Source organism: Prionailurus viverrinus, chromosome C1 (assembly GCF_022837055.1).
Source record: "Prionailurus viverrinus isolate Anna chromosome C1, UM_Priviv_1.0, whole genome shotgun sequence".
NCBI lineage: Eukaryota > Metazoa > Chordata > Mammalia > Carnivora > Felidae > Prionailurus > Prionailurus viverrinus.
This window is the reverse complement of record NC_062568.1, coordinates 67,726,065-67,753,245: the sequence shown is the minus strand read 5'-3', so window position 1 is coordinate 67,753,245 and position 27,181 is coordinate 67,726,065. Positions and strand designations below refer to the sequence as shown.

The 27,181-nt window shown below is 35.2% G+C and overlaps 1 protein-coding gene across 11 annotated transcripts in view; it reads left to right on the top strand.

The window, feature by feature from the left end:
- Positions 1–27,181, top strand: part of MARCHF7 (membrane associated ring-CH-type finger 7) — a 64,727-nt gene that overhangs the window by 32,716 nt on the left and 4,830 nt on the right. For 3 of the 11 annotated variants that reach the window (XM_047870180.1, XM_047870184.1, XM_047870179.1), the window contains 7 exons: positions 4,806–4,995; positions 6,629–6,796; positions 9,606–10,713; positions 13,243–13,412; positions 17,861–17,970; positions 21,385–21,498; positions 23,065–26,939. In XM_047870180.1, the coding sequence (XP_047726136.1) occupies positions 4,806–4,995; positions 6,629–6,796; positions 9,606–10,713; positions 13,243–13,412; positions 17,861–17,970; positions 21,385–21,498; positions 23,065–23,223 (2,019 nt within the window). In that variant the 3' untranslated portion in view covers positions 23,224–26,939. Of the gene's footprint in view, positions 1–4,805; positions 4,996–5,824; positions 6,053–6,628; positions 6,797–9,605; positions 10,714–13,242; positions 13,413–17,860; positions 17,994–21,384; positions 21,499–23,064; positions 26,940–27,181 lie in introns of those variants that run through there. The other 8 variants (XR_007154676.1, XR_007154678.1, XM_047870185.1 and 5 more) reach the window with 8 other exon arrangements.

Genomic DNA, 27,181 nt, shown 5'->3' with positions numbered 1-27,181 from the left:
CCCTTTTGTTTTTTAAATTCTACATGAGTGAAATCATATAGTTGTCTTTCTCTGACTGACTTATTTCACTTAGCTCTGTCCATGTTGTTAAAAATGGCAAGCTCTCATTCTTTTTTATGGTTAATAGTCCCCTGTATGTATGTATGTATGGGTGTATGTGTGTATATACACCACATCTTTATTGATGGACACTTGGGTTGCTTCTATATCTTAACAATTGTAAATAATGGTACAGTAAATATAGAGGTGCATACATTTTTTTGAATTAATGTTTTCATTTCTTTCAGTAAATACCCAGTAGTGGAATTACTGGATCAAATGGCATTTCTGGTTTTAATTTTTTGAGGAATCTCTGTACTGTTTTCCACAGAGGTTGAACCAGTTTGCATTCCCACCATCAGTGCCCTAGGGTTCCTTCTCCATATCCTCCCCAACACATGATATTTCTTGTGTTTTTGATTTTAGCTATTCTGACAGGTGTGAGGTGATACCCCATTGTGGTTTTGATTTGCATATCCTTGATGATTAGTGACATTGAGTATCTTTTCATGCACCTGTTGGCCATCTGTATGTCTCCTTTGGAGAAGGGTCTATTTAGGTCCTCTGCCTGTTTTTAATTTGGTGGTGGTGGTGGTGGTGTTGGGTTGAATAAGTTCTTTATATAATTTTTGGTTATTAACCCCCTATTGTATACATCATTTGCAAATATCCAATTTGGTATGTTGCCTTTTTGTTTTGTTGAAGTATAGAAGTGATTTTGGGGGCAGGGGTGGGTAGAGTCCCAATAGCTTAATTTTGCTTTTGTTTCCCTTTCCTGAGGAGACATAGCTAGAAAAATGTTTTTACAGCTAATGTCAAATTATTGCCTGTATTTTTTTCTTGGAGTTTTATGGTTTCAGATCTTACCTTTAGGTCTTTAAACAATTTATTTTTGTGTATGATGTGAGAAAGTGGTCCAGTTTCATTCTTTCGCATGTAGCTTACCTGTTTTCCCAGCACCATTTGTTAAAAAGACTGTCTTTTCTCCATTGTTTCTTTAAAAAAAAATTGTTTTTTGCACTTTTATTTATTTTTGAGAGGCAGAGCATAAGTGAGGGAGGGGCAGAGAGAAAATGAGACACAGAATCCGAAGCAGGCTCCAGGCTCCCAGCTGTCAGCCCAGAGCCCGACATGGGTTTCAAACTCAGGAACCATGAGATCATGACCTGTGCCGAAGTTGGATGCTTAACCGACTGAGCCACCCAGGTGCCCCTGTCTTTTCCCCATTGTATATTCTCTCCTCCTTTGTCATAGATCAGTTGACCTGAAAAATGGGATTATTTCTGGGTTCTCTATTCTGTTCCATTTATTTGTCTGTTTTTGTGCCAGTGCCATAGTGTTTTGATTACTATACCTTTGTAGTATAGTTTGGAATCTGGGAGTGTGATTCTTACAGCTTTGTTCTTCTTTCTTAAGATTGCTTTGCCTATTCTGGGTCTTTTGTGGTTCCATACAAATTTTAGTATTATTCTAGTTCTATGAAAAATGGCATTTTGATAGAGATTGCATTAAATCTGTAGATTGTTATGAACATTTTAACAGTCTGTGAGCATGGAATATCTTTCCATTTCTTTGTGTCCTCTTCAGTTTCTTTCATCATTGTTTTTATAGTTTTCATTGTACAGTCTTTCACCTCGTTGGTTAAGTTTATTCCTAAGTATTTTATTATTTTGGGTGTAATTGTAAATGTTTTTTTTTTTAAGTTTCTCTTTGTAGCTGTATTTTTTTATAGATAATTGTTTATCAAATTGATGAAATTACCTTTTATTTCTAGTTTGCTGAGAATTTTTATCAGAAAGGGATGTTGGATTTTATTAAATGCTTTTTTTTCATCTGTTGGTCACATGATTTTTGTTTCTTTAGCCTTTTAATGTGATGGATTACATGGATTGATTTTTTTTAATGTTGAACCAGCCTTACATATCTGGGATAAATCCCTCTTCATTGTGGTATATGATTTGTCTTGTACTTTCTGAATTCAGTGCTTTAGTATTTTATTGAGGACTTCTGTGTGTCTTCATGACAGATAGTGGTTTATAGTTTACTTGTTGTTTGTTATGTCTTCGTCTGGTTTTGGTATTAGGGTAATGCTGCCCTTATAGTATGAATAAAGAAGTATTTTCTCTTCTGTCCTCTGCAAGAGATTGGAGAGAATTGTTGTATTTTCTTCCTTAAATGTTTGGTAGAATTCACCAGTGAACCCATGTGGGCCTTGGTTTTCCTGTTTTGGAAACTTAAGTATTGACTTAATTTATGAGTTGTGAGAGTTTTTAAAATATTCTGGATACAAGTTTCTTATTAAATATATGATTTACAAATAAGTTTTCATTAATGTTCTTTTTTTACTGCACCATCTTAGTAAGATCAGTTGTGTTGGCAGTGTTTTTTAGACCTTAGAAATCTTGAACAAAAATTTTTTTCTCATTATTCATAATAGTCAGAAAAATGGAAACAACCCCAAAACTACTTTTAAAGCATCCATTATCTGAAGGGCAGTATGCTTTGGAGATAGACTCATTTCCTATTTTATTTCCCCATCAATAGTTCCAAATTGTTAAAATAATTAACAGTGGTAAAAAAATTCAGACTGAAGGTATTTGAACGGTGGACCAAGTTGGTAGGAGCCCAAAACTGTTTTGATTTTGATTTTAAACCAGCAGAAATACTGGTCAGAACCTCTGTTTATCCTTTCCATATATTGATATTAACAAGCACTTTTGTCTCTCGGATGACATATAGGCTCCATGGGCTGCGTTTTAGAGTGGGAAGTCATGAAAATTGTTTCCTGAGCAGTGAGTGTGTCTTTTCCCACCAGTAGCCAGTGCCTGAAAACAGAATTGATATCCAACTTTTTGTTCATTTCTCACAATGTCTCTAAATTTGATGAGTTTTCATCTAATTATTCTGTTCTCATTGCTTTTGTTGCAAGCACTTATTTCCTGCTATTTCAATGACTTCATAGTTGATTTTCCTACTTTCTGTTATTCCATTTTTTTCATCTTCCACAATGCTCTAAGGATCTAAGAAGTGGTTGATCTGATGGTATTTTCTCCTTTAGTAGTTACAAAAGTCCAATTTACAGAAGTGCCAGTCAGTAACAATTTGGTCCATGCAAGAGGAGAAAAATAAGGAAAAGATTTTATACGAATAAAGTTTATTCACTTTAAAAGTCTGTTTTATTCTATTATGTTGTCATGTTTGAGGAGTATATAAAATGTCCCTTTTAAAAGTTGGAGTGGGATTAAGTGGTATTTGCTAATTTAGATTTCCTTGCTTGTCAGCCTGGCAATTCTTTCTAAATTTTAAATTAAAACATCTTTATTTTGGTCTCTGAAATCCAAAGGTCTTAGAATCAGTGGTCTATATAACACATGGTCCCTAATACCCTGATGATGGCACATAATAGTTTGGTTGTGAAATATCTAATGAATTTCGTCTCTAATGCTACTCCAGTTCATTCATTGAGGCTCTGTGGAGGACTTGGTGCAGAAGGCTTGTGAGACCAAATTTGTACTAAGCTGAAGCCACATTGAGTTTGCAGTAGGGATGGGCAAGGGATGGATGAACTCTGGATGTGGCCTGTTCCTACTTATTCAGCTTTGCATCTTCTAATTTTCCATGTGTGCAAGGCTTATTCTGTACAGGTACCCTGAACGAATAATATATAGTTCCCTGAAACCATGCAGTTATGCTTCTTGTAATTGAAGCATAATAGAAAAGGACACTTTTTTTTTTTAATTTTTTTTTAACATTCATTTTTGAAAGGCAGAGACAGAACGCGAATGGGGGAGGGGCAGAGAGAGAGGGAGACACAGGAGCAGAAGCAGGCTCCAGGCTCTGAGCTGTCAGCACAGAGTCCAATGCGGGGCTCAAACTCATGGACCACGAGATCATGACCTGAGCCAAAGTCGGCTGCTTAACCGACTGAGCCACTCAGGCGCCTCGAAAAGGACACTTTCAACAATTATGTTGGAATGTGTTCTTATTATTTAAATCTACATATTTAAAGGGATAGACTAATCCTTTTTCTTTTTATGCCTTGCATAGAATAAACTGCTTTAACCAATTAAAGAATTAGGAGGAAGTGAAATAGTTTGTACATTCCGAGTAATTTTTGTCTTACAGGTTGCTATAACTTGTGTGTGTATATTTCTGTGTTCAAAGAGAAAACCTTGAGCTAAGAGTTTTAATATATACTATGTTTACTATGTATATGTTTACCTGTTTCTTGCTTCACTGATGAAAAAAATCCAGATACTAGGATTTTTTTTTTTTAATACCATTTACATTCTGAGAAAAATACAGAATATTTCTGGGCATTAGATCCAGGATGCATTTTTTATTATTTGAAAAATCTTGTTTTTATAGTAGAGTTTTCATAATTTATTTATTATTTTCTTGGTGTTCTGTTCACCTTTAGGAAAGGACATAGGTTTCTCAGGAGTTTGAAATATTAAATCAGGAAAACAAAATGATTGTAAGAATTTTGTTCTTCAGTTTTTTCTAACACAAGTATTTATATACAGTTACATAGTAGATTTAATCTGTATCAGATTGATTACCTAGCAAAGTGTAATTACAGTATAAAGTAAAGGGACATGTGAGTAGAAAGGAACAAAAAACTATGAAAAACCTACATAGTAGAAAAATGTATGCTTGTGAGGAATGAATTGAATTCGGAATAAATTTAGTAGACTGAATACAAGCATTTTGTTGTTCCGTTACAACCGTTTTTTTGGTTTTTTTGTTTTTTTTTTTACTGATAGTCTACATCAGCATCAGCATCACCATTTCAGTCTACTTGGTATAGTGAATCTGAGATAACTCAGGGAGCACGCTCAAGATCACAAAACCAGCAACGGGATCATGATTCAAAAAGACCTAAACTTTCCTGTACAAACTGTACATCTACCTCTGCTGGGAGAAATATTGGACATGGTTTAAATGCTGTATCAGGTAAGAGTTAAATTTGTGTAAGGTTTATTATATATGCACTATGGACTAAAGCCCTTTTACCAAAACTTAGTGTTATTAAACAAGTTCTGCATGCAAGAGTGGGTCAGAAATGTAATGGAGATTTCAAAATCTTATTAGTGCTGAAACTAAAATTAACTCAGTTTGGATTTTCTTTCTAAATTTGATACAAATTTCCTGTACAAACAAGATTAACATATTTTGGTTAATTAGAATAGCTGATCTGTTTGGTAATCAAATTGGTAAAAATGACATGTATTTTGCTGGTTATTGTATAGGAGGTCACTTTTTTTTTTTTTTTAATTGTTATACTAGGGAAGCCAAATGTACTGATACATTAACATTCCCTAACCTAAGCATATCTTTTATAAATGGTGAATATTGTGTTATATACTTATATTGAGAAAAAATAGAAATTCTTTAAACAAAATAGTTGATGGTATTCTATTTGGAGTTCTATATATAAGGAATCTGAAAGCGATGATTCAATTCTAGACCTCTGTATGGCATTGGACAAGTCACTTAACCATTCTGGGATTTAGATGACTTATCCATAAAGTTCCATGCATGGTATTTTGTACTCACAGACATACATTTATTGCACAAATTGAAAACATCTTTTCTTTTCCTTGAGGGGGCAGAGGAGGCTCCCTCCTCACTTAGATTCCTCTTCAAATGAGACACTAGGAAATGCCTGAAATAGTTTTAAGGTGAGACAGAGTTTGTGATGACACAATTGGAGATAAAATTCTTGAAATGCATTTGTATTATCATTTGAATTAGTGTAAGCGATTCCTTTCTATTTTGATAGGCAGGACCGCCTGGGGAAAGACACTGCCCATCTGAAGAATATTAAGAGTAGTGTGATGGGTAAGAGCAGACTGTCCTTAACATTGTAGACAAACACCATTGTGCACAGATACTTTTGGTCTCTTCTACTCTGTGAAGGCATAGCATTAAATACCCTGGGCCATTTCCCTTAATGAGGAGGAATCAATAAGGCTATTGGGACTAGGAAAGCAAGAAACAAAATTTCAAGGTAAATAGTTAGGGGGGAAAGTTATCAGACTTATTTTTAATTTATTTTGTTAGATATGATTTCATTTAAAAATTTAGATTATGATTGCAACAGTACATTAATTTTTACAATAAGTGAAGCAAGTGTGATGGCAATGATAATATTTCTGATAAAATATCTTCAGTGGCTATAGTAAAACATCTTCCATTTTGACATGGCTTGATTTTAATTTTGGCTGTTCTCCAATATCAGTTTCATTGACTTTTCAGGAAATTCTGCATCTTTGACCAGCTTTGCATTTTGTTCTGTAATTATTTTACATCAAGCTCACATGGTATGGTCAGGTGTTCTAGAAGGTGACTGAGACATTGGCATCATGGATGGGTGGTAAATTGTAGTGTTAGAGAAGAATATTTGAGTAGGAAACAATTTTATAAGTGATGAGTTCATTAGTGAATAATTTTATGTTTTGCTGAATTTTGCTTCTGATTGCAACTATGTAACAAATCATGATAACCTCCCTGTATAATACCACAGAACTGTCATCAGAAATCTTGAAAGCATTTTCTGAATTAAAATTTCTTCCATTATTTTAAGAATCTTCTTGGAGGCATAATCAAGTTCCTAGATCTTCATCAATGGTACTTGGATCATTTGGAACTGACTTGATGAGAGAGAGAAGAGATTTAGAGAGAAGAACAGATTCTTCCATTAGTAATCTTATGGATTATAGCCACCGAAGTGGTGATTTCACAAATTCATCATGTATGTATAAATTGTATTATTATGTATAGCTTAATAATGTTACATTTTCCTCTGTGTATGTATTATTAAAATGACAGTAGAAACGAATACATGAAGTGCATCTTACGGAGATTTCAAAATAGCTTAGTATGTTTTTATACTGTATACTAGCATATTTGTTTTTATACTTTAAAAAATAAGCTTAAAATAGATGTACAGTCGTATCTGGATTTTGTCTGCTTATAATTTTCTAAAAATATATGTTGGGGCACCTAGGTGGTTTAGTCAGTTAAGTTTCCCACTCTTGGTTTCAGCTCAGGTCATGATCTCATGGTTCGTAAGATCAAGCCCTGCATTGGGCTCTGTGCGGTCAGTTTGGAGCCTGCTTGGGATTCTCTCTCCTCTCTGACCCTCCCCCACTCTTTCTCTCTCAAGATAAATAAATATTGAAAAATATTTTATTAAAAACTATGTTGTAAAGTATACTAAATAATTTTAGCATACCCCAATATCATTTGCGTTATACAGTTGACCCTTGAACAATGCAGGGGTGAGGGCACTGGCCCCTATCTGCCCCTTCCTCCGGTGCAGTTGAAAATCTATGTATATATAACTTTTGACTCCCCTAAAACTTTACTACTCATACCCTACTGCTGACTGGAAGCCTTACCAAAAATGTAAGCAGTTAGTTAACATATACCTGTATGTGTTACATAATGAATTCTTATAATAAAGTAAGCTAGAGAAAATAAATTATGTCATTTAAAAAATCATAAGGGGTGCCTGGGTGGCTCAGTTGGTTAAGTGTCTGACTTTGGCTCAGGTCATGATCTCGCAGTTGGTGAGTTCAAGCCCTGCATCGGGCACTGTGCTGACAGCTTGGAGCCTGGAGCCTGCTTCGAATTCTCTGTCTCTCTGTCTCTCTGTCTCTCTGTCTCTCTCTGTCTACCCCTACTCGCCCTCCCCAAGATAAATAAACATTAAAAATGTTAAAAAAGAAAAGAAAAAATCGTAAGAGAAATACGTATATAATGCCTACTGTATTTACCAGAAAAATCTGTGGATAAGTGGACCTATGCAGATCGAATCCATGTTGTTCAGGATTAACTGTATAGTGTAATAACTACTTAATGGTAAATTTCTGACCTAACTAAAGCTTGAAATCAACATTTTAAGGCATAATTTAGAATTACTTTTGTTTAACATGAATGTGCCTTTATTCATTCAGTTGAAATAAAGACCCACACTATTTCTGTCAGTGTATTAAGGTTTTCAAAATTAAATGTCATAAAATAGTAATACTAAAAAAAAGTGCTTATTGAAGTTGACAGATCTAGCAGGCAGAAGTGGAGTTTGATTTACATAGAAGAAAATACATTTGTTTGGGGCACCTACGTGGCTCAGTCAGTTAAGCGTCTGACTTGATTTTGGTTCGGGTTATGATCTCAGGGTTCTTGAGATCGAGTGCCTGTGTTGGGTTCTGTGTGGACAGCACAGAACCTGCTTGGGGCTCTCTGTCTGTCTCCTTCTCTCTCTGCCCCTCCCCCGCTTGTGTTTTCTCTCTCAAAATAAATAAACTAAAAAAAAAAAAATTGTTTTAGGTAATCTCTTCACCCATCCTGGAGCTCAAACTCACAACCCCGTCAACTGAGCCAGCCAGGCACACTCTGTGTAGGTTATTTTAAATAAAGTTATTGGGGCAGTCTTTGCCTTGACCAATGACCAATGAAGACCTCTTTTTATTTGTTTGGTTTTAGGTGTATGAGCTCTAGTATATAGTATCAGTGGCGTCTAGGTTTGAACGTCTAAAAGTATAGGGTAGAATAGATTTAGCCACTAACAGTTTATCCCTTCACGAAGGTCCATGTGTTAGCACAGTAGCAATCTCACTCTTTAAGCTAAGTGTGTGGATGAGAATTCTTTATAAAGGAATGCTGTAGTATTTCTCATCCCATTTTAAGGTGTAAAACCACCAGTAGTGGGCTCTATTCTGACTCCTAGCTTCTAGCAAGTGTTGAAAAGTAGAGTTATGTCTGATAAGTAACAGAGATAAGAACTTGCAAGAAAAACGATTGGAGGAATTTTTAGCTGTCAACCAAGGTTTGCCGTAAAATTTTAAAGATGATAGTATTTGTATGAAATAACTTTTATACTTGCAGTGTAGGAAGAATCTCCAAAACACTGTCTTCCTAGGATTATTTTGCCATTATTTATTGTAAGAGTCCTTTACAGTGAATTATTTGGCTCATTGAAAATTTCTTATCCATTTAGAGGCACCTGGGTGGCTCAGTCGGTTAAGCATTCGACTTTGGCTCAGATCAAGATCTCATGGTTTGTGAATTTGAGCTCCACATCATTCTCTCCGCTGTCAGCGCAGAGTCCATTTTGGATCCTCTGACTCCCTCTCTCTCCCACACACGCTCTCTCTCAAAAATACCCCCCCCCCCCCACACACACACGCGCGCGCTCTCTCAAAAATAAACATTTAAAAATAAAATAAAATTCCTTATCCATTTAGATGTTAGATATTTACCATATCAATTTCTGATTAACAAATTCAGACTGTTATACCTTCATTAATTTAGTAGATTTAGATGTTTGTCTCATTAGCCATGATACATTTCTTTCTTTTCAGTTTGCAGTGTTAACTTAGTATAAAAAGAGAAATACATTTATGTTTTTTTTCTGTAATAGTAGTTAAGCTGTGTATTCATAATAATAGCAGTATTGGTTTGAATTCAGTGTTTCATTTTGCAAATATTAGTTAATAATTCTAAATTTAATACTCAAAATATTTCATGTAATTGGTTTTCTTGTCTTTCAAAAATAGATATTCAAGACAGAGTTCCTTCTTCATATTCACAGGGAGCAAGACCAAAAGATAACTCAGTGAGCACTTTACAGTTGAATACATCATCCACAAACCACCAGATGCCTTCTGAACATCAGACTGTACCATGTTCTAGGGACTCTAATAGAAATTCTCTACGGTCAAATTTTTCTCCAAGAGAATTGGAATCTCCCCAAAGCAGTACACAGCCTGGATTTTCTTATCTTTCAAATAGAGATGAAGCCTCAACCATAAGCAGTTCAGATAGGGTTGGTTCATCTCAAAGATCATTTCAAGAATCTTCTGACAACGAAGGTAGACGTTCAACCAGAAGATTGCTGTCACGTATAGCTTCTAGTATGTCATCTACTTTCTTTCCCCGAAGATCTAGTCAGGATTCCTTGAATACAAGATCATTGAGTTCTGAAAATTCCTATGTTTCTCCAAGAATCTTGACAGCTTCACAGTCACGTAGCAATGCAGCGTCAGCTTCTGATGTTCCCGATAGTAGGGCATCTGAAGCTTCTCAGGGATTTCGATTTCTTAGGCGAAGATGGGGTTTGTCATCTCTTAGCCAAAATCATAGCTCTGAGCCTGATTCAGAAAATTTTAACCAAGAATCTGAAGGTAGAAATACAGGACCATGGTTATCTTCCTCACTTAGAAATAGATGCACACCTTTGTTCTCTAGAAGGAGACGAGAGGGACGAGATGACTCTTCAAGGATACCTACCTCTGATATACCATCTAGATCTCATCATATTTTTAGAAGAGAATCAAATGAAGTGGTTCACCTTGAAGCACAGAGTGATCCCCTTGGGGCTACTGCCAACAGATCACAAGCATCTGCAGCATCGAGTAGTGCTGCTACGGGTGGCTCCACATCAGATTCAGCTCACAGTGGAAGAAATACAGGAATAACAGGGATCCTTCCTGGTTCTTTATTTCGATTTGCAGTCCCCCCAGCACTTGGAAATAATTTGACTGACAATGTCATGATCACTGTAGATATTATTCCTTCAGGTTGGAGTTCATCTGATGGAAAAAGTGATAAAACTAAAAGTGCACCTTCAAGAGACCCAGAAAAACTGCAGAAAATAAAAGAGAGGTAAATTTGAATACCTGTCATAAGTCTGTAAAGCAAGAGCAGATTAGAGGAAGAAATCTTTTTTTTATTTTTGAAGGGAGAAAGCATGCGAGTGGGGAAGGGGCAGGGAGAGAGAGGGACAGAATCTGAAGGGGGCTCTGCAGTGAGCCTGATGTGGGACTCAGAGTTGTGAACTGTGAGATCATGACCTGAGCTGAAGTCAGATGGTCAACCAAGTGAACCACCCAGGTGCCCCAGGAATCTTTATTTCTAAAATGGCTTCTCATAACAAGAAACATACCGTAAATTTCTTTCCTTAAGATTTATACCCACTAAGATGTTAAATTCTCAGAGGTAAAGTGGATGAGAATTAATAATGAAGATAGGCACTGGGGGTGTAGATTGCATCAAGATAGTCTGAAGATTATTTTTAACCAGCTTTCAATACAGCTTTTTGCATAAAAAGGCAAAAAATCTTAATGTCTCACCCCGTTCCTTGGTAGACCATTGCTAAGTAGAATTGATAAAGGGACCCCAGTGGTTTATAAATTATCAAAACTATCTGTCTTACCTTTAGTTAAGATTTATTTACCATTTATTTGTATGTCTCATCTCAGACTCTTCTGGAATGAGATAAAATCATTTGCACAAATTTTGTTTTTGACGTGTACATGTACACAGAATATTCTTTGTGTATTGATTTGACAGAAATAGTAGTCTAAATATAGGACTTAGAATCTTTTTATGCAGATACAATCTTTGTACGGTTGATTATTTAAAAATCTCTGGTAAGAGTGAAAAAATGAAAGAGATTTCAGTCCCAACTTTATTGTTTGTCATTTTAGTGTACTTAGTTTTTCCATTTATTAAAATAATTTTTGTTGTAAAATGGATTAGGATAGTTTATGTAAAATACAGGAAGACAAGACTTAGGTAAAGCTAAGGTTGTGGGGTGTTTTAACTTGTTGCTTTTTCTTCATAAATAACTAATGTAATGGAATTGTTGGGAAGCATAGTTTTTACTATTTTAGATTTTTTTATTTTTTTAAGAAGAAATACATTAAAATGTAACTCTCTGGGGATAAAGAGAGTCTGGGTTGTTGGATATTAGGCTACTACATTCCCTTTTTTCCTTATGTAGGACAAATTGTAGCATGGGACTATTCTCTTCCCGCATTTGAAGTTTGCTATTTTTCCTTTCTTGAAAAAAGATGCCCTGGTAGTCTTAGCTTTAATGTCATAGTAACTCCCTCTGATTATAAGCTGTCTGCTGATAAATGTAGTAACTATTATATTTCCTGTGTTCAAAGTTAGGTTAATTTGAGGGCAGTGGTTCAACAGAGGGCAAAGCATTAGTTTGGTAATTTTCAAAGAGAAACAAATTAAGCCAGCACCACCATGTCTGGTTAGATTATAAAGCAGTATTTGTTGGTTATTTTGTCATAGAAATAGTGTGTGGGTATTCCTTCGTTATATATTTTTTGCTAATATGTGATTTCAAGACACTCCACAAGTAAATTAATACGAGTCTAAAAAATTGAAACTCTTAAGTAAAAATAATTGAAAGTATAAGCCAGAGAAAGTTAAATCTGAAGGTAAAACATAAATATTTATGCTTGAGGTTATATCTCTGGCTTAACCAGACCATGATAATCACCTAACAGTTGTATATCTAATCCTCTTTCCATACATCTTTTTGCTGAATTCATTAAGAACCTGTATCATCCAGGTTATATTTTAGTAACAGTTTAGCATTCAGTTGTAATTTACTGAGTTACTTCTTTCATGCCAGCAGTGGACTAAGGCAATAAGCACTTTAACAAACATTAAATATTTGTAAAATATATATAAATGGCTATCATTCTGCATTTAAATTAAGCAGTACATGTGGGCCTGTTAGAGGACATAGGTTAATGAAAACTGCTTCACACTTTAAAAGCCTACTCTGTTGAAATGAGGATGATTAAATAAATAACATTGCTAGGGGTGGGGGAAATGAATAAAAGTCTTTGTTCTTTTACTGTGATTTAGCACAAAAAGTTTATCAGCTTAACCCTATGTGGTTCTGATAGCATGTAAGTGAAAAAACACAAGCCCATATTTAATTTTTTGAAGTTGTCCTAAATGTTTTTTTGGAGATGGGGGAGGAAAGTGCTAAGTATGTAAGTACATTACCTTTATACTGTTGGAACTGAAGTAGTCTACGATAACTGTAGAAATTAAAATTTCTTGGGATATTTGTAAAGTGATTGTGAAAAATAAGGTGTGATACAAAATAAGTGTGATATCAAAGACAAAATCACTTAAAGCCTTTGAAGGTAAATAATAGGATATCCTGTTTCATTTACCTTTAAAACAGTTATTGTCATTTTCATTCTCATTGAATTGGTTTTTAATGGTGGTTGGAGTTTTTTATGGTTGTTTGCTTTTTTTCTACTTAGAACATGAATAGAAATAACAAAAATATTGTTTGAGATTATGTATGATTTGAAATGACCAACCAGGATAAGTTTTGATAGCTGTATTTACAAGATGCTCCTTCTTTTCTAGCCTCCTTTTAGAGGACTCTGAAGAAGAAGAAGGTGACTTATGTAGAATTTGTCAGATGGCAGCTGCATCATCATCTAACTTGCTGATAGAGCCGTGCAAGTGCACAGGAAGCTTGCAGTATGTTCACCAAGATTGTATGAAAAAGTGGTTACAGGCCAAAATTAACTCTGGTAGGATTTGCCTTTTTGTGTGTTTTGTTTTTGCAATCTTTCCAAGAGATGCACATACATACACATTTTAGTTACCAAATCTGATTATAATTTACTGATTGTCAAATTTATACTCTTATCAAAAGTATGGTAATTAATTTTTGAAGCAAAAGCATTAATGAACTTCATTAATCTTGCTTCAAAATTTAATGTATTGTACTGTGTTTTTTTTTAAAATATTACTTCTTTTGGGGTGCCTGGGTGTCTCAGTCGATGATGTGTCTGACTTGGGCTCATGTCATGATCTCAGTTTGTGAGTTCGAGCTCTGTGTCTGGCTCTGTGCTGACAGCTTAGAGCCTGGAGCCTGCTTCAGATTCTGTGTTTCCCTCTCTCTCTCTGCCCCTCCCCTGCTCGCTCGCGCGCTCTCTCTCTCTCTCTCTCTCTCTCTCTCTCTCTCTCTCAAAAGTAAATAAACATAAATAAATAATTAATGTTTGAGAGAGAGAGTGCAAGCTGGAGAGGGGCAGAGGGAGAGGGAGACGGAGAATCAGAAGCAGGCTCTAGCCTCTCAGCTGTCAGTGCAGAGCCCGATGCAGAGCTCAAACTCAAAACCATGAAATCTTGACCTGAGCTGAAATCAAGAGTCAGACGCTTAACTGACTGAGCCACCTAGGCACCCCTCTTTTTTTAATGTTTATTTATTTATTTTGAGAGAGTGAAATTTAATTTTAAAGTTGAGAGAAATTTGTTAGACCATGAGTACTAGAGGACATAAGTAAAAATGACTCCTAAGGTGAGAAGGGTGGGAAATTAGATGAGATTAGTAAATGTGCACAATTTTAAAAAATGTGTTTAATTTATTTGTTTTGAGAGAGAGAGAGAGGGAGGGAGACACAGCATCCCGAGCAGGCCCTATGCTGTTAGCACAGAGCCCCACACGAACCGTGAGATCATGAGCTGATAAGAAGAGCCAGATGCTTGACTGACTGAGCCACCCAGGCACACCAGTGTATGCTGTTGTATGAGATTGATGGTCTGATAATAGTTGGTGACAGGAAAATAATTTGTGAGGTAGGATGGCATTAATACTGATTTTTTTTTTTTTTTTAACATTTATTTATTTTTGAGAGACAGAGCTTGAGCAGGGCAGGGGCAGAGAGAGGGAGACACAGAATCAGAAGCAGGTTCTAGGCTCCGAGCTGTCAGCACAGAGCCCAATGCGGGACTCAAATCCATGAACTGCGAGATCATGACCTGAGGCAAAGTCGGGCGCTCAACCGACTGAGCCACCCCGGTGCCCCATTAATACTGATTTTAATCATCATTTTGGAAGACTTGGGTAACCTGTTCAAGCTGGAGATTATGAGGCTCATGGGAGAAATTTGTTTGTAGCTAGGTAGCCAAGGCCTCCTTTGGGGTAGGGAGGTTATGTTTTCTTTTAAACTAGCCTGATCCCAGTGCTGTGGGGGAAGACCCATCTCACCTGCTGCAGCTTCTTCTTAGCTGTACGGTGGTATGATAGCTTCTTGGCTTTATCATGTCCTGGGCCATTATCAAGATTAAATGAATGTTCAGCATGGTAGCATTTGTTCTTGACACTTAGTAAGGGCCCAGCAATGTGTTAGCCATTACCAAAATGAGAAACAAGTTGACTCACCTTCTAATACCTTTGCAGTTAGACATTTAGTGTTGTGTAGGCAGGAAAACAGTTGATACAGTGTGTTAAGAACATTGTTAGGCCTAGATTGGAATAATGGCACTAAAACTTAACTGAAGGATCTTGAGTAAGTTTTTTTTTTAACATTGGTTCTCAACCTTGGCTGCTGATCAAAATTATCCCTTAGAGTTTTAAAAAACATTGATGCCTGGGGCGCCTGGGTGGCGCAGTCGGTTAGGCGTCCGACTTCAGCCAGGTCACGGTCTCGCAGTCCGTGGGTTTGAGCCCCGCGTCGGGCTCTGGGCTGATGGCTCAGAGCCTGGAGCCTGTTTCCGATTCTGTGTCTCCCTCTCTCTCTGCCCCTCCCCCGTTCATGCTCTGTTTCTCTCTGTCCCAAAAATAAATAAACGTTGGAAAAAAAAAAATTTAAAAAACATTGATGCCTTAGATCTACTTTTGAATGTTCTTAAGTAGGTCTGCGATTGGGCCTCAGATCCATTATGAGTAAAACTGAGTAATTCTTACCACATAAGGTTGTTGTGAAGGTCAAATGAGATGACATTTATAAATAGTTTCTCACAGTACTGGGCATGTGGTAAATACTCAATTAGAGGGTGTTACCAGGTTATTAATAAGCTTTCTAAGATATGATCAGATGAATGTAAAGATCTCAAGAACTGAACCTTCTTGATAAATTTTCACAAAGGCTTTCTCATACTTACGTAAAGACCCCATCTAGTAGAAGATTCATTCTGGTAGAGATTGATTTTAAGCATTTATTAAGCAGCTGCCACGTGTATGGACTGTTAAACTCTCAGGGTATGCGAAAATGAATAAAGCAAGTCTAGTACAAGTTGAGGCAAATGCAGTCAGGGCAGTCAAGGCCTACTGAATGAGGTGGGGTCTTAATGGAAAGAGCCCTAGATTAAACATGTAGGATAAATGGGCTTTTCCGAGCTGTATATGATCTACTGAACGTTGTTCTATAAGTCACTTAATTCCTAGAAGAAAAAACATGAAGCACTAAAACATGAAAGAATTTGTATTAAATGATCTCAAAGGCCCGTATTTTATAATCACACTTCTCCTGCTTCTGAATCAGAGAATAGTTCTAAGAAATGTCTGATAAATGTAGGGCGCCTGGGTGGCTCAGTAGGTTAAGTGTCCAACTTTGGTTCAGGTCAGGATCTCACCATTCGTGAGTTCGAGCTCCACCTCAGGCTCTGTGCTGACAGCTCAGAGCCTGGAGCCTGTTTCAGATTCTGTGTCTCCCTCTTTCTCTGTCTGTCTCTCTCTCTCTCAAAAATAAACATTAAAAATTTTAAAAACAAATGTCTGATAAATGTCTTTCACGTTCTTTGTTTTCCATCAGTCATAGTATGGACTTATCCTGAATTTAGTTCAGTGGTACAATATTAATTGTCTTTAATTCACATATTCCAGATGCATTTTAATTTCAGTATCTCTATGTATGTTAGACTCCTAAAACGGCAACAACAACTTGGTTTTAATCATATACTGTAAATATAGTGACTATCTTAATGTAATTTGACAACAGGACATTTTGAGACAACAGAGAACATAACATACTACCTCAGAATAGCACTCACTTTCTGTTCAACTATTTTCAAAAGAAAATGCATATAAATTACTGCTGTCTTAGACTTTATGCCAGATTTTACTGTTTAAGAGCTTTAGGAGCTTGAAGGCAGAGGTTGCTACTTTTCTTTTTCCTTCTAAATTTTGGCATATAACAGTCAACAAATGTTAATTGAATCTAAACCTCTACCCTGTTAATCACATGACTTCTCTACTTTTAGGATATGTATATATATATATACATATATATATATACATATATATATACACACACTTTAAGGATATATATATATATATATATGCATGTATATATTTTAGTTTAAAGCTGTCTAAAAATAAGCATGGGGTAGAATGGCTATATGTTTAATTAGACAAAATTACCAATGATTTAATTGGAGCCAGAAGCTTAGGAGTAACCAGTAACTGCATATTGGACAGAAAGAACTCTTTTTCCTTTTGTGATAAAATATATATAAAGTAAAATTTCCCTTTTGACCATTATTACATGTGTAATTCAGTGTCATTGAGTATGTTCAGAATGTTGTGTGACCACCACCACTATCTACTTCCAAAATTTTATTACCACCCCAAAACAAAAACTCTTCATCCATTAAGCAGCAGCTCCCACCTCCCCTTCTCCTGAATCCCTGGTAACTTATTTACTTTCATCCATGTTGTAGCATGTATCAAGACTTCGTTCCTTTTATGACTGAAGGGAGCTGTTTTTACCTAGACAAAGGTAGATTCCTTTTGTTCCCTCCTAGCTTACAGGGAATGCACATTTCTTAGAGGACAAAAGGTCTTAGGTGTATATTGTCACATCAGAGATACTGGCCTGGATATAGGTAACTAGTTGTTTAGGATACTACATTATTTAACATTGTTTTCATGGCATCTTGCCAAGGTGCTTAAATAAGAAGCGGGAAGTACAGATGATGTTCCATTGTCAGCTTCCCACCATCAAGGATGGGGTAGCATGCATTTCTGGAAGGAAAAAAATGGACACCTAAATAATGGATATAAGCTTAGGACCTGACAAGCCACATTAGTGTTAACCAGTTGTTATTTTAGGAGACCTTACCGGTTTATGGCAGTAATGCAATCTTCCTTCCTTTCTCCCTTTTGATTCTCTATATTCTAAGCTTAAAACTTTACAAGGAATAGTATTTTGTGGAGACATAGCAAACTAAGTTTTCCTTTTAATTTTACCAGGTTCTTCATTAGAGGCTGTAACCACCTGTGAACTCTGTAAAGAGAAGTTGCAGCTTAACCTGGAGGATTTTGATATTCATGAACTACATAGAGCTCATGCAAATGAACAAGTTAGTATATTTTGCCTAATTTGGTAAGTGTCTGTTCTATGCTTAAAGGACAACTCTTGAAGAAAAGATTAAATCATGGTCAGAAAACCTGCATTAAAATAATAATAATAATGTTTTTAATATAATTCTGTTACCACATTAGGTATTATATGATTCTATAATTTTTCATTTTCCCCCTAACTTTTTAAGGCACAAGGCACATAACAAAGTCACAAATTTTAAGTGTAAGGTAAAATTCATCATATGCTTCCTAAATAAACCTAAAAATAAGGAAAGCTTAGGAAATGGGTCCCAAAGCAGGCATGCCAACCTTCTCTCCCCAGAGCTGTCTCAATCGTGAATGCCTCTGAGTACTGGAAAATAATTGAAACACCAAACCCCAGATCTGCATCCTGTTTTTTTTTTTATGTTAGGAATAATTTTTTATGTGCCTATATGATCCCCTGTTCTTCCTCATGTCTGATTCCCTCTACCCTCCCCATTCTGCTTCCATCTATATGTTGAACGAGTTATCTTATGTGAAATCATTTATTCCAAGTTCACATTGTTTTTCTTTCCTTTAGTATTTGTATCACTACAAATACATAAGGTCAGGATTTTTCTGATGATACTAAAATTTTATTTCATATATTATCCTCTCATGTCTCAGATTTTTTTGGTATGTATTGATCTCTCCTTCCCTTCTCCCCCCATTGATTGGATCACTAATTTTTCTTGAAACTTAGAGCTCAGTATTTTTTCCTTTTTAAAGGAAAATTCAGGTGGGAGATGTTGAAAGATTATGAGGATAACTCTAGGGCCATACTATCCAAGTGTGCTTATTAGCATATTTGTGATAAAAAGAGAGGTGATGGTGACAGAATGCATGAATGCTTGAAAAACACCTTTTAAATGAAGTGTTTGGACACATTTCTCCCTTTTTTATTAAAGTGAAGTTTATGTAATGTAACCATTTTAAGGTGAACAGTTTATTGGTACTAGTACACTTGAGCACTGCACAGCCATTACCTCTCTCTAGTTTCAGGACATTTTCATCTCTTCAAAAGAAAATCCTGTACCCATTAAGTAGTGGATCCCTATTTCCCCCTTCTCCCATCCCCTGGCAACCACCAATCTGTGTTCTATTTGACTTTGTCTATTCTGGATATCTCATAAATTGAAACATGCAATATATGATCTTTTGTGGACACTCTCTTTAAATGTGCAAATATAGATACCCTTTGAAAATCTGATTAAAACCAAGGAACACTCTTTACAAAATATACATAGACACAAAATCTGCATATAATTTAAGGGACTCCCAGATCTCTTGAAGCTAATTGCCTAGATCCAGGTTAAGAATCTCTGATCTAGGGGCGCCTGGGTGGCGCAGTCGGTTGAGCGTCCGACTTCAGCCAGGTCACGATCTCGCGGTCCGTGAGTTCGAGCCCCGCGTCAGGCTCTGGGCTGATGGCTCGGAGCCTGGAGCCTGTTTCCGATTCTGTGTCTCCCTCTCTCTCTGCCCCTCCCCCGTTCATGCTCTGTCTCTCTCTGTCCCAAAAATAAATTAAAAAACGTTGAAAAAAAAAAAAATTTTAAAAAAAGAATCACTGATCTAAGGAATGAAAAAAATTAGTTGATATAGTACAGATGCTACTCTAATACTAGTTATTGTTTTATTCCTTAATGAAGCCAGTGGTCCAAAAGGAGTACCACTTTCAATAAGGAATTGTCTTAAATTCTTAAGGAGTCTCTCTCTAGACAGCTAGAGTTTTAAGTTTTTAAGTTTTTTAAGTTTTGGTTTTTTTTAAGTTTTTTTTTAACGTTTATTTTTGACACAGAGACAGAGCATGAACAGGGGAGGGTCAGAGAGACAGAGACACAGAATCTGAAACAGGCTCCAGGCTCTGAGCTGTCAGCACAAAGCCCGACGCAGGGCTTGAACTCACGGACTGCGAGATCATGACCTGAGCCGAGGCCGCTTAACTGACTGAGCCACCCAGGCGCCCCCTTAAATTTGTTTTAAATGTTTTATTATTTATTTTTGAGAGAGGGAGAGACACAGCGCAAGTGGAGGAGGGGGCAGGGAGAGAGGGAAACAGAATCCAAAACAGACTCCAGGCTCTAGGCTGTCAGCACAGAGCCCAACAAGGGGCTCAAACTCACAAGCCGTGAGATCGTGACTTGAGCTGAAGTGATATGCTTAACCAACTGAGCCACCCAGGTGCCCCTAGACAGTGGTATTTTAAAGAACAAGAGGAAATAGTATGGAAAGATGCAAAGAAATTTTTATTTTTTTCCTCAAAATCAGAGTAGGTTTCAAAGAATGGTTTTTTCCTTCCATTCTTTCTGTAGGTACTCCATCATGTCTCTTGAAGGTGGTTCTTTGGCTTTTCAGTACAACCAAGAGTATTTTTCTTGTTCTTCAAGGATTTTAATGATCCACCTCTTAAATAATTGAGAGGCATTGAGAAATATTATGTGGAAAATGACAGTCTTGATGAAGCTTTCTGGCTTTAACATCTTTGTTCTTAGTGAATCATGGATTTTAGTGGTCTGACAGATACCCTCATTTTAAATGATTAGTTTATAATACATTTGAATCTTCTGGATGCATGATTTTCTTTTAAGTTAAAAACAAACAAAGTTAATGAAGTGAAGCATTTAGAGAAACTTTTAATTTCAAATTTGTTGAGTATTCTGAAGAATCTATAACCAGTTACTTGCTGAAGTTGCTACTAAGAACATAGATTTCTTAAGTTATCAAAATATGATACAATTTAGAGATCACTGTGTAACAGTTACAGATTAGATTTTTTAATAGCACTATATTCATGATTTGTTTTCTTAGCTTCAAAACCAACAGAACAGCATTGAACCAAAGATCTATTTTTACCCATTGCAAATTTCTATGTGAATGATATGAGGAAGTTACTTTACTACCTTTTTTTTTAGTTCATTTTTATATTTAGTGTTGCCTTTAAGTTAATTAAATTACATGAACAACCTGTCAGAATAGGATTTTAGTCACATAATGTATTGATTTTTGCTGTAGATGAAATGGTAATTTTTAAGGAAATAGTTATAGCTATCTGTGTAATGAAATCAGTTTTCAGCTTTATGTGGAACCAGAGCATTCATTCCACCATCAAATGATTTTTCCCACTTTTATATAAATCATTACATAAAGGAAGACTATATGAGAATGAAAAGGTTATTCACACACCTATTTGAATACATTATATGGCAATTAGTGAACTTTTATGAAACTATGAAAGACAGCTCTTTCTTTTTCAATAATTGGCATTATACTCTTCCTAGGAGCTGGATGTAAATACATTTCCTCTAGTTTATCAGTATGCTATAAGTATCAATCTCAATTCTACTAATTTTTCATTCTTCATTTTTTTTTTCTCGTTTGCTTTCCTGTTGAAGGCTGAGTATGAGTTTATCAGCTCTGGTCTCTACCTAGTTGTGTTATTGCACTTGTGCGAACAAAGCTTTTCTGATATGATGGGAAATACAAATGAACCAAGCACACGTGTCCGAGTAAGTAATATTGGAGTTGGGGGAGCAGGGAGGGTGTGATGCAGCAAGTGTTCGCTTTGGAAAGCAGATTGTCTTACATGTTTACATTTTGTTTTCTTTAGGGAGCTCTTCTATTAAAATGTGCCTTGAAAATAAAGATAATGTAGATTTAATAGGAATTGCTTTCTTCCTTCTTTATCAAGCAGGCTAATTTTTTCAAAAAGCTATTTTTAAAGAAGTAATTTTCTAGCTCTTGAAGGTAATTGGAATATATTTTAGTGAAAAACAGGGATGGAATTGAAAATACCTAGGGAAAATGCTCTTTTTCATTTGGGAGGGGAAAAAAACAACTCATTATTAAATTGAACTCCAAAAACCAAAAGAGTATGGGAAATTAACTTCAATTTCATTTGTTACTATCCTGTAAAAGATTAGCAGTGTACTAATTTTTAAGTATTCATATTACTAGAAACTACTTAAGATATGGACTATTGTGTGTTTACTCTGTACACTCTTACCTTAATGTTAACACTTGAGCTGGCTGTCTCTTAGGTGCTTATGAGTGTAGGATACTACTTATCTCAGTGTACCATAGGAAATTTATACTCTCTGCCTTGCCCAATTTGTGTGGCAGGGGCTAGGGCCTGCATCAGTACTGTAGTATTGTGAACACTTCATATCTTGAAATGTGTTCATAAACATATACTTCAGACTATTTTTTAAATATTCACTTTGTTAAAAATGGAGCCTAATTTCTGGTGAGGTGTAATGTTTTTGTTTTATCTTGAAAATTACCAAATAACCAAATAATCAAAATTACCAAATATATATAGTTTGGAAATTGGTAAAACATTTTTCTGTAATCCTCATGTGAACATTCCTGTAAGCCATTTGATAGATTATTATCATTGAGAGAAAAGAGAATGAACTATCAAGAGCATTTATAATTTGAGCAAGGATCTCTGGACTTTTAAGTACTTTAGAAATCGTAGTACCTAAATATAGTAGATGCCATAAGATGATTTCCTAAAAGGTAACTTACCTTTTCAAAATGAATAAACCTTTATATAAAGCATATAATTCATGCCTTTGTAAAAGGTACAAATTATTAAAGTGGAAGTCATTTTCACAAATTTTTTTTTAAGTATTGAAATAAATGTAATACATCTGGAGCTATCAAATTTAGACAGGAAGATAAAATTGTTCCTGTTTTGTTTTTTTTGACCACTAAGAGTGTTCATTTGTGTCCACATTGTAATGGTTTTAATTTTTTCTCCATAATTTTTTGAAGTGTTGTATTTATGCAAGACAGAAATGCCATTAGATAAAATTATCTTATTATAGCAGCTTTTAGTTTCTACGTGATTCATGATTTCTACATGACCATTTATATAATGGTGATTATATACAACAGTTAAAAAATATTTTAAGCTTGTAATTTTTGATGTGGGGGTAGAAAGACCCCTATTTTAAAGGCTTAAATGGTGGTTGACTTTTTAAAGTAGAAATGAATCTCCTATACTGATTCTCTTTTTAGATCAATTTGCAACATTTAAACTACTATATTTCTTTCTGCATTGTTTCTAGTTTATTAACCTTGCAAGAACTCTTCAGGCACATATGGAAGATCTCGAAAGTAGGTGGAATTTCCCCTTCCCAGACTTGTTGAATTTCTTTTGCAAATTAAATCCACAGACCAAAACCTTACTGTGTACGCTTTCTACCAAATTAGAGCTTCATTTATAGGCGTAGTAATACCATAATAACTGATTTGGGAAAGATGGGTTGGGCAACTGACCTTTTTCAAAGCATATTTTTAAAAAATAATAATTTTAAGGTACAGAAGGATATATTTTAACTAGTGTTTTATTTAAAATTTTTATTTTTGATCGCCTTAATTTTAATCAAAAAGAAAACTTCTGGTCAAACCACACTTCTAAATCTGTTAGGTGTGTGTGTGAGAGAGAGAGAGAGAAATTTTGTTATTCATCTTTGTTAGATCATTAAAAGTTTTCCCTGGGTTTGTATATAGTTCTAGGAAAATAGAGGTGAAAGATTCCTAGTTCTGAGTCCGTAACAGAAGCCATAGTTTTTTTTTTGCTCCTTGTTCAGGTCCTCATGGACCTTTAATAGGCAGCCAGCTCCGACAGCAACTCCAATCTCTTAAGATCACGTTCCAGCATTAGGACTTCTGCCTGGGCTCCCATGTGAAGGCACTTAATGCCCAAATCTTTACAGGCATCTGCACAGCTTAACCTCAAAGTCCTACAGCCTCCAGGGTGCTTCGTACCAGGTGGGCACAGATATTGGTGGCTCTGAAACAGTTCCTGGGAATTCAAGATTACCCTACCTATTGTACTTTTTCACCCAAAGCAACTGGCTCCCCACGATCAGATTCCATTACACTCTTTGAAGTGTTTTAAAATATATATTCTCCACTTGATTATTTTCTGTACTCGTCTTAAAAACACTTGTGGAGTGTTACCTGTAGTGTGCATGTTTTTTTACCTTTAGGGAAAGCTCAGCATCCTTTGAAGTAAAGTTTGAGAAGGACTTGGTCTTCATGAGAGCCTTTTAATTCCTAGAATATTCTAAGACATGGGTTGTTGTCATTAAGTTTGTACTATTTTTAAGTTTTGAAAGGATTAGAGGTACAACCAGATGCCTTTTCACAGTTTAGTATGTGTGAAAATGGTATATAAAGGAGTCTGGTATATAAAGTGGGAATTCATTTGGTGTACATCTTTTTTTTCTTTTATATAAACTTCTTCACATCCCTTATGTTACCTAACACAAAGATCTCTTTTAGCAAATTATAATTCATACTTTGCCAGATGTGATGGTAGTAATTTGTTTTAGTTCATAGTAATATTTTCCCCAGATTGCTTTACTTTTTTTTAAACTAACATTTAGTAGTTTCCTAAACATAGCAATGTCTACTGCCAACATGTAAGAAAGACGGAGGTGAAATATACCCAGATTCAGCTGAGAGTAAAAGCTGTTGTGGGTGCTACAAGCTTACTCCTAAGTACCAGAATATTAATGTATTCTAAAAGTTGGTTCTCACTGAATTTTCTTCTCTTGTGGAGTTAATTGAATAGAAAACATGAGAAGTTCTCTGAAAAACTGTTTTATTTCTTAGTTTGATATTTCTCCATAATATAGCATAAAACTTAACCATAGGATTTACTCATTCATGAGCCAAGTATATGCTTGCTATCATTTACTAAAAATGGATTGAAGATTTCTGCAAGATAAATTGAAACATGAAAACTTAAGTTTCATCCATACATGTAGGATGTTTTTGTTGATTCCATTTGTTGGGTGCTCTTAAATATTGGGTCTAATACTAATACAAGAAGACTATACGTTTAACCTTTCTGCCCTTGATAATAGGGGAAATGTTGGTTGGGTGTTTATTTTAGTGAATTCCATTTTCCTCAACACATAACAGTTTAGAGAATCCATAGTTTTATACTTAGGTCCCTCCTATAGACATTCCAGGATGTTTATTTTAAACTTCTGAGCTACTACAATGGCTCTTAAATTGAGGTCAGAAATGTTACAAACATGATGTTTCTGACAATGTAGAGGCATAGGAATAATCTCAAAAGTTTTTTACTAAATCCAATTGTTTTAACTTAGGCTGTGTCTATATAAAAGCTTTTTGGACTAAATAGAGCTTTTTCTTGGCATTGTATAGACATAGCTTTGATGTAAATTGCAAGAATACCCATAACCTATTCTGTGTACATTTTTTTTCATTCTCATCGGATGCATCAAACATGCAGCGGTAATAAACCAGATTCTACTCAGGTGTGTGAGAGCACTTGCCTTAAGTTCATTTTTTTCTCTAGTGTCTAAATCATTAGCTACTGTGAACACAGGCTGATCTCAGAAGCTTTTTAGAAGACGTTCTTGAAGCACATTTTTAAGCATTCTCATTTTTATAAAAACTAACATAAAAAGATGTGGGGGTGGGAGCATTATGGATGGGCATCACCCACAGTCAAACCACCCCTAACCCTGTCATAACTTATCATTTTGACCAAACAGAATACTAAATTGGGTTTTTTTATTTTACAAGTCATTGCTGTTCTGGCTTCGTATTTACACATCCATTCTCATCCCCCTTAAAATCATTCTTGATCATCCTGTTTTCTTTCAACAGCTTCAGAGGATGATTCCGAAGAAGATGGAGACCATAACAGAACATTTGATATTGCCTAACTTCATATAAGACAAATGGATGATCTGTGAACAAGTGTTTATTAAAACTGGCAATTACGTATGATTTAATTTTGTGGGGAATGCCTATTGGATATATATATATATATATATATATATATATATATTTAGATAGTCTCAAGTATTGCTGAATTAAAAATTCTCCTGGACCTTTTAACATGGCCAATGAATCTGATGTTTATAAACTGGTCATCAAAAGTATTTTTCTTTTCGGTGAGTGGGAAAATGTTATCCTTGTTTTAAATATCTAAGTAATTCTGATGACCTTTTTTTGTGTTTTGATTACTGTAGTCATATTTATGAAAAAAAAATGGTTCATGTTTTTAGTTTCTTGCTAGTGAAAAAAGTGGGACAAAATATGCTTTTGAAATAAAATGGCACCTAATTATTTTTCTTTTCAAAAATGCCTTAAGTTACAGTCTCATTTTCATAATCATTTGCTTCCAGTGTTTATAAAAAAAATAATTGGGAAGTTATGAAAGCATTATATATTAGGTTCCCAAAGTTAATATGAATCCTAAATTCACTTAGCAATAAAATCTAATTTTTAAGAAGTATATAAATATAAAATGTATAAATGATGGATAAATTTTTGTATTGATTTGCAAAATGCAGATTATATTTGATAAGCCATAGTATGTAGATATTCCTTTTAGGAGTATTACAGCTGTAAATTATATCGGAATTGCCCATCAAATGCTATTTGGGAAAAAAAATTACTGCAATCTCAAGTTAATGGAATATTTTTAAATCCCACATTTAAAGTTTAAAACACTGGTTTTCAATGTGTTTTTTAGTGTTGTCACTTCTTTATAGATAAATACGATATAAATAACCTGTTTGGATCCTGGTCGTTTTTAACTGTTCCTTGGTAATTCTGAGCATTTATTTACTGACTTAATATTTTTCACCACTTTTGGAGAACAGATGAACATCACCTGTTCACCAGTGAATAGATCTACACCATGGTCAGGAGTTGTGTATAAAGTTTCATAACACTGTATATATTTCCTCTGTCAACACCCTTTAGGATATACTTTTAAACACCTTCAGGTGGTTTCAGATTTAAATAGTCTTATGTTATGGCAACTAACTACATTTTCAGAACCTAAATAGAAACCATGTAATTTCTCAAATGTGAGTCAACAGTTTGGCCACAGTTTGTTTGTCTTAATGTAAAACCTTGGCTGGAAATAAAATGCATACTGATTGATATACTTTATAGTTTGAAATGTTTCCTTTTGAACTGGTGGTGCTCAAAGTAGACTTCAAACCTTAAAGCTTTTTTAAGAAGTAAAATCCCAATTCATACAAAAATATAAATTAAAAAAAAATTTTTTTTTTTTTAACGTTTATTTATTTTTGAGACAGAGACAGAGCATGAACGGGGGAGGGTCAGAGAGAGGGAGACACAGAATCTGAAACCTGCTCCAGGCTCTGAGCTGTCCGCACAGAG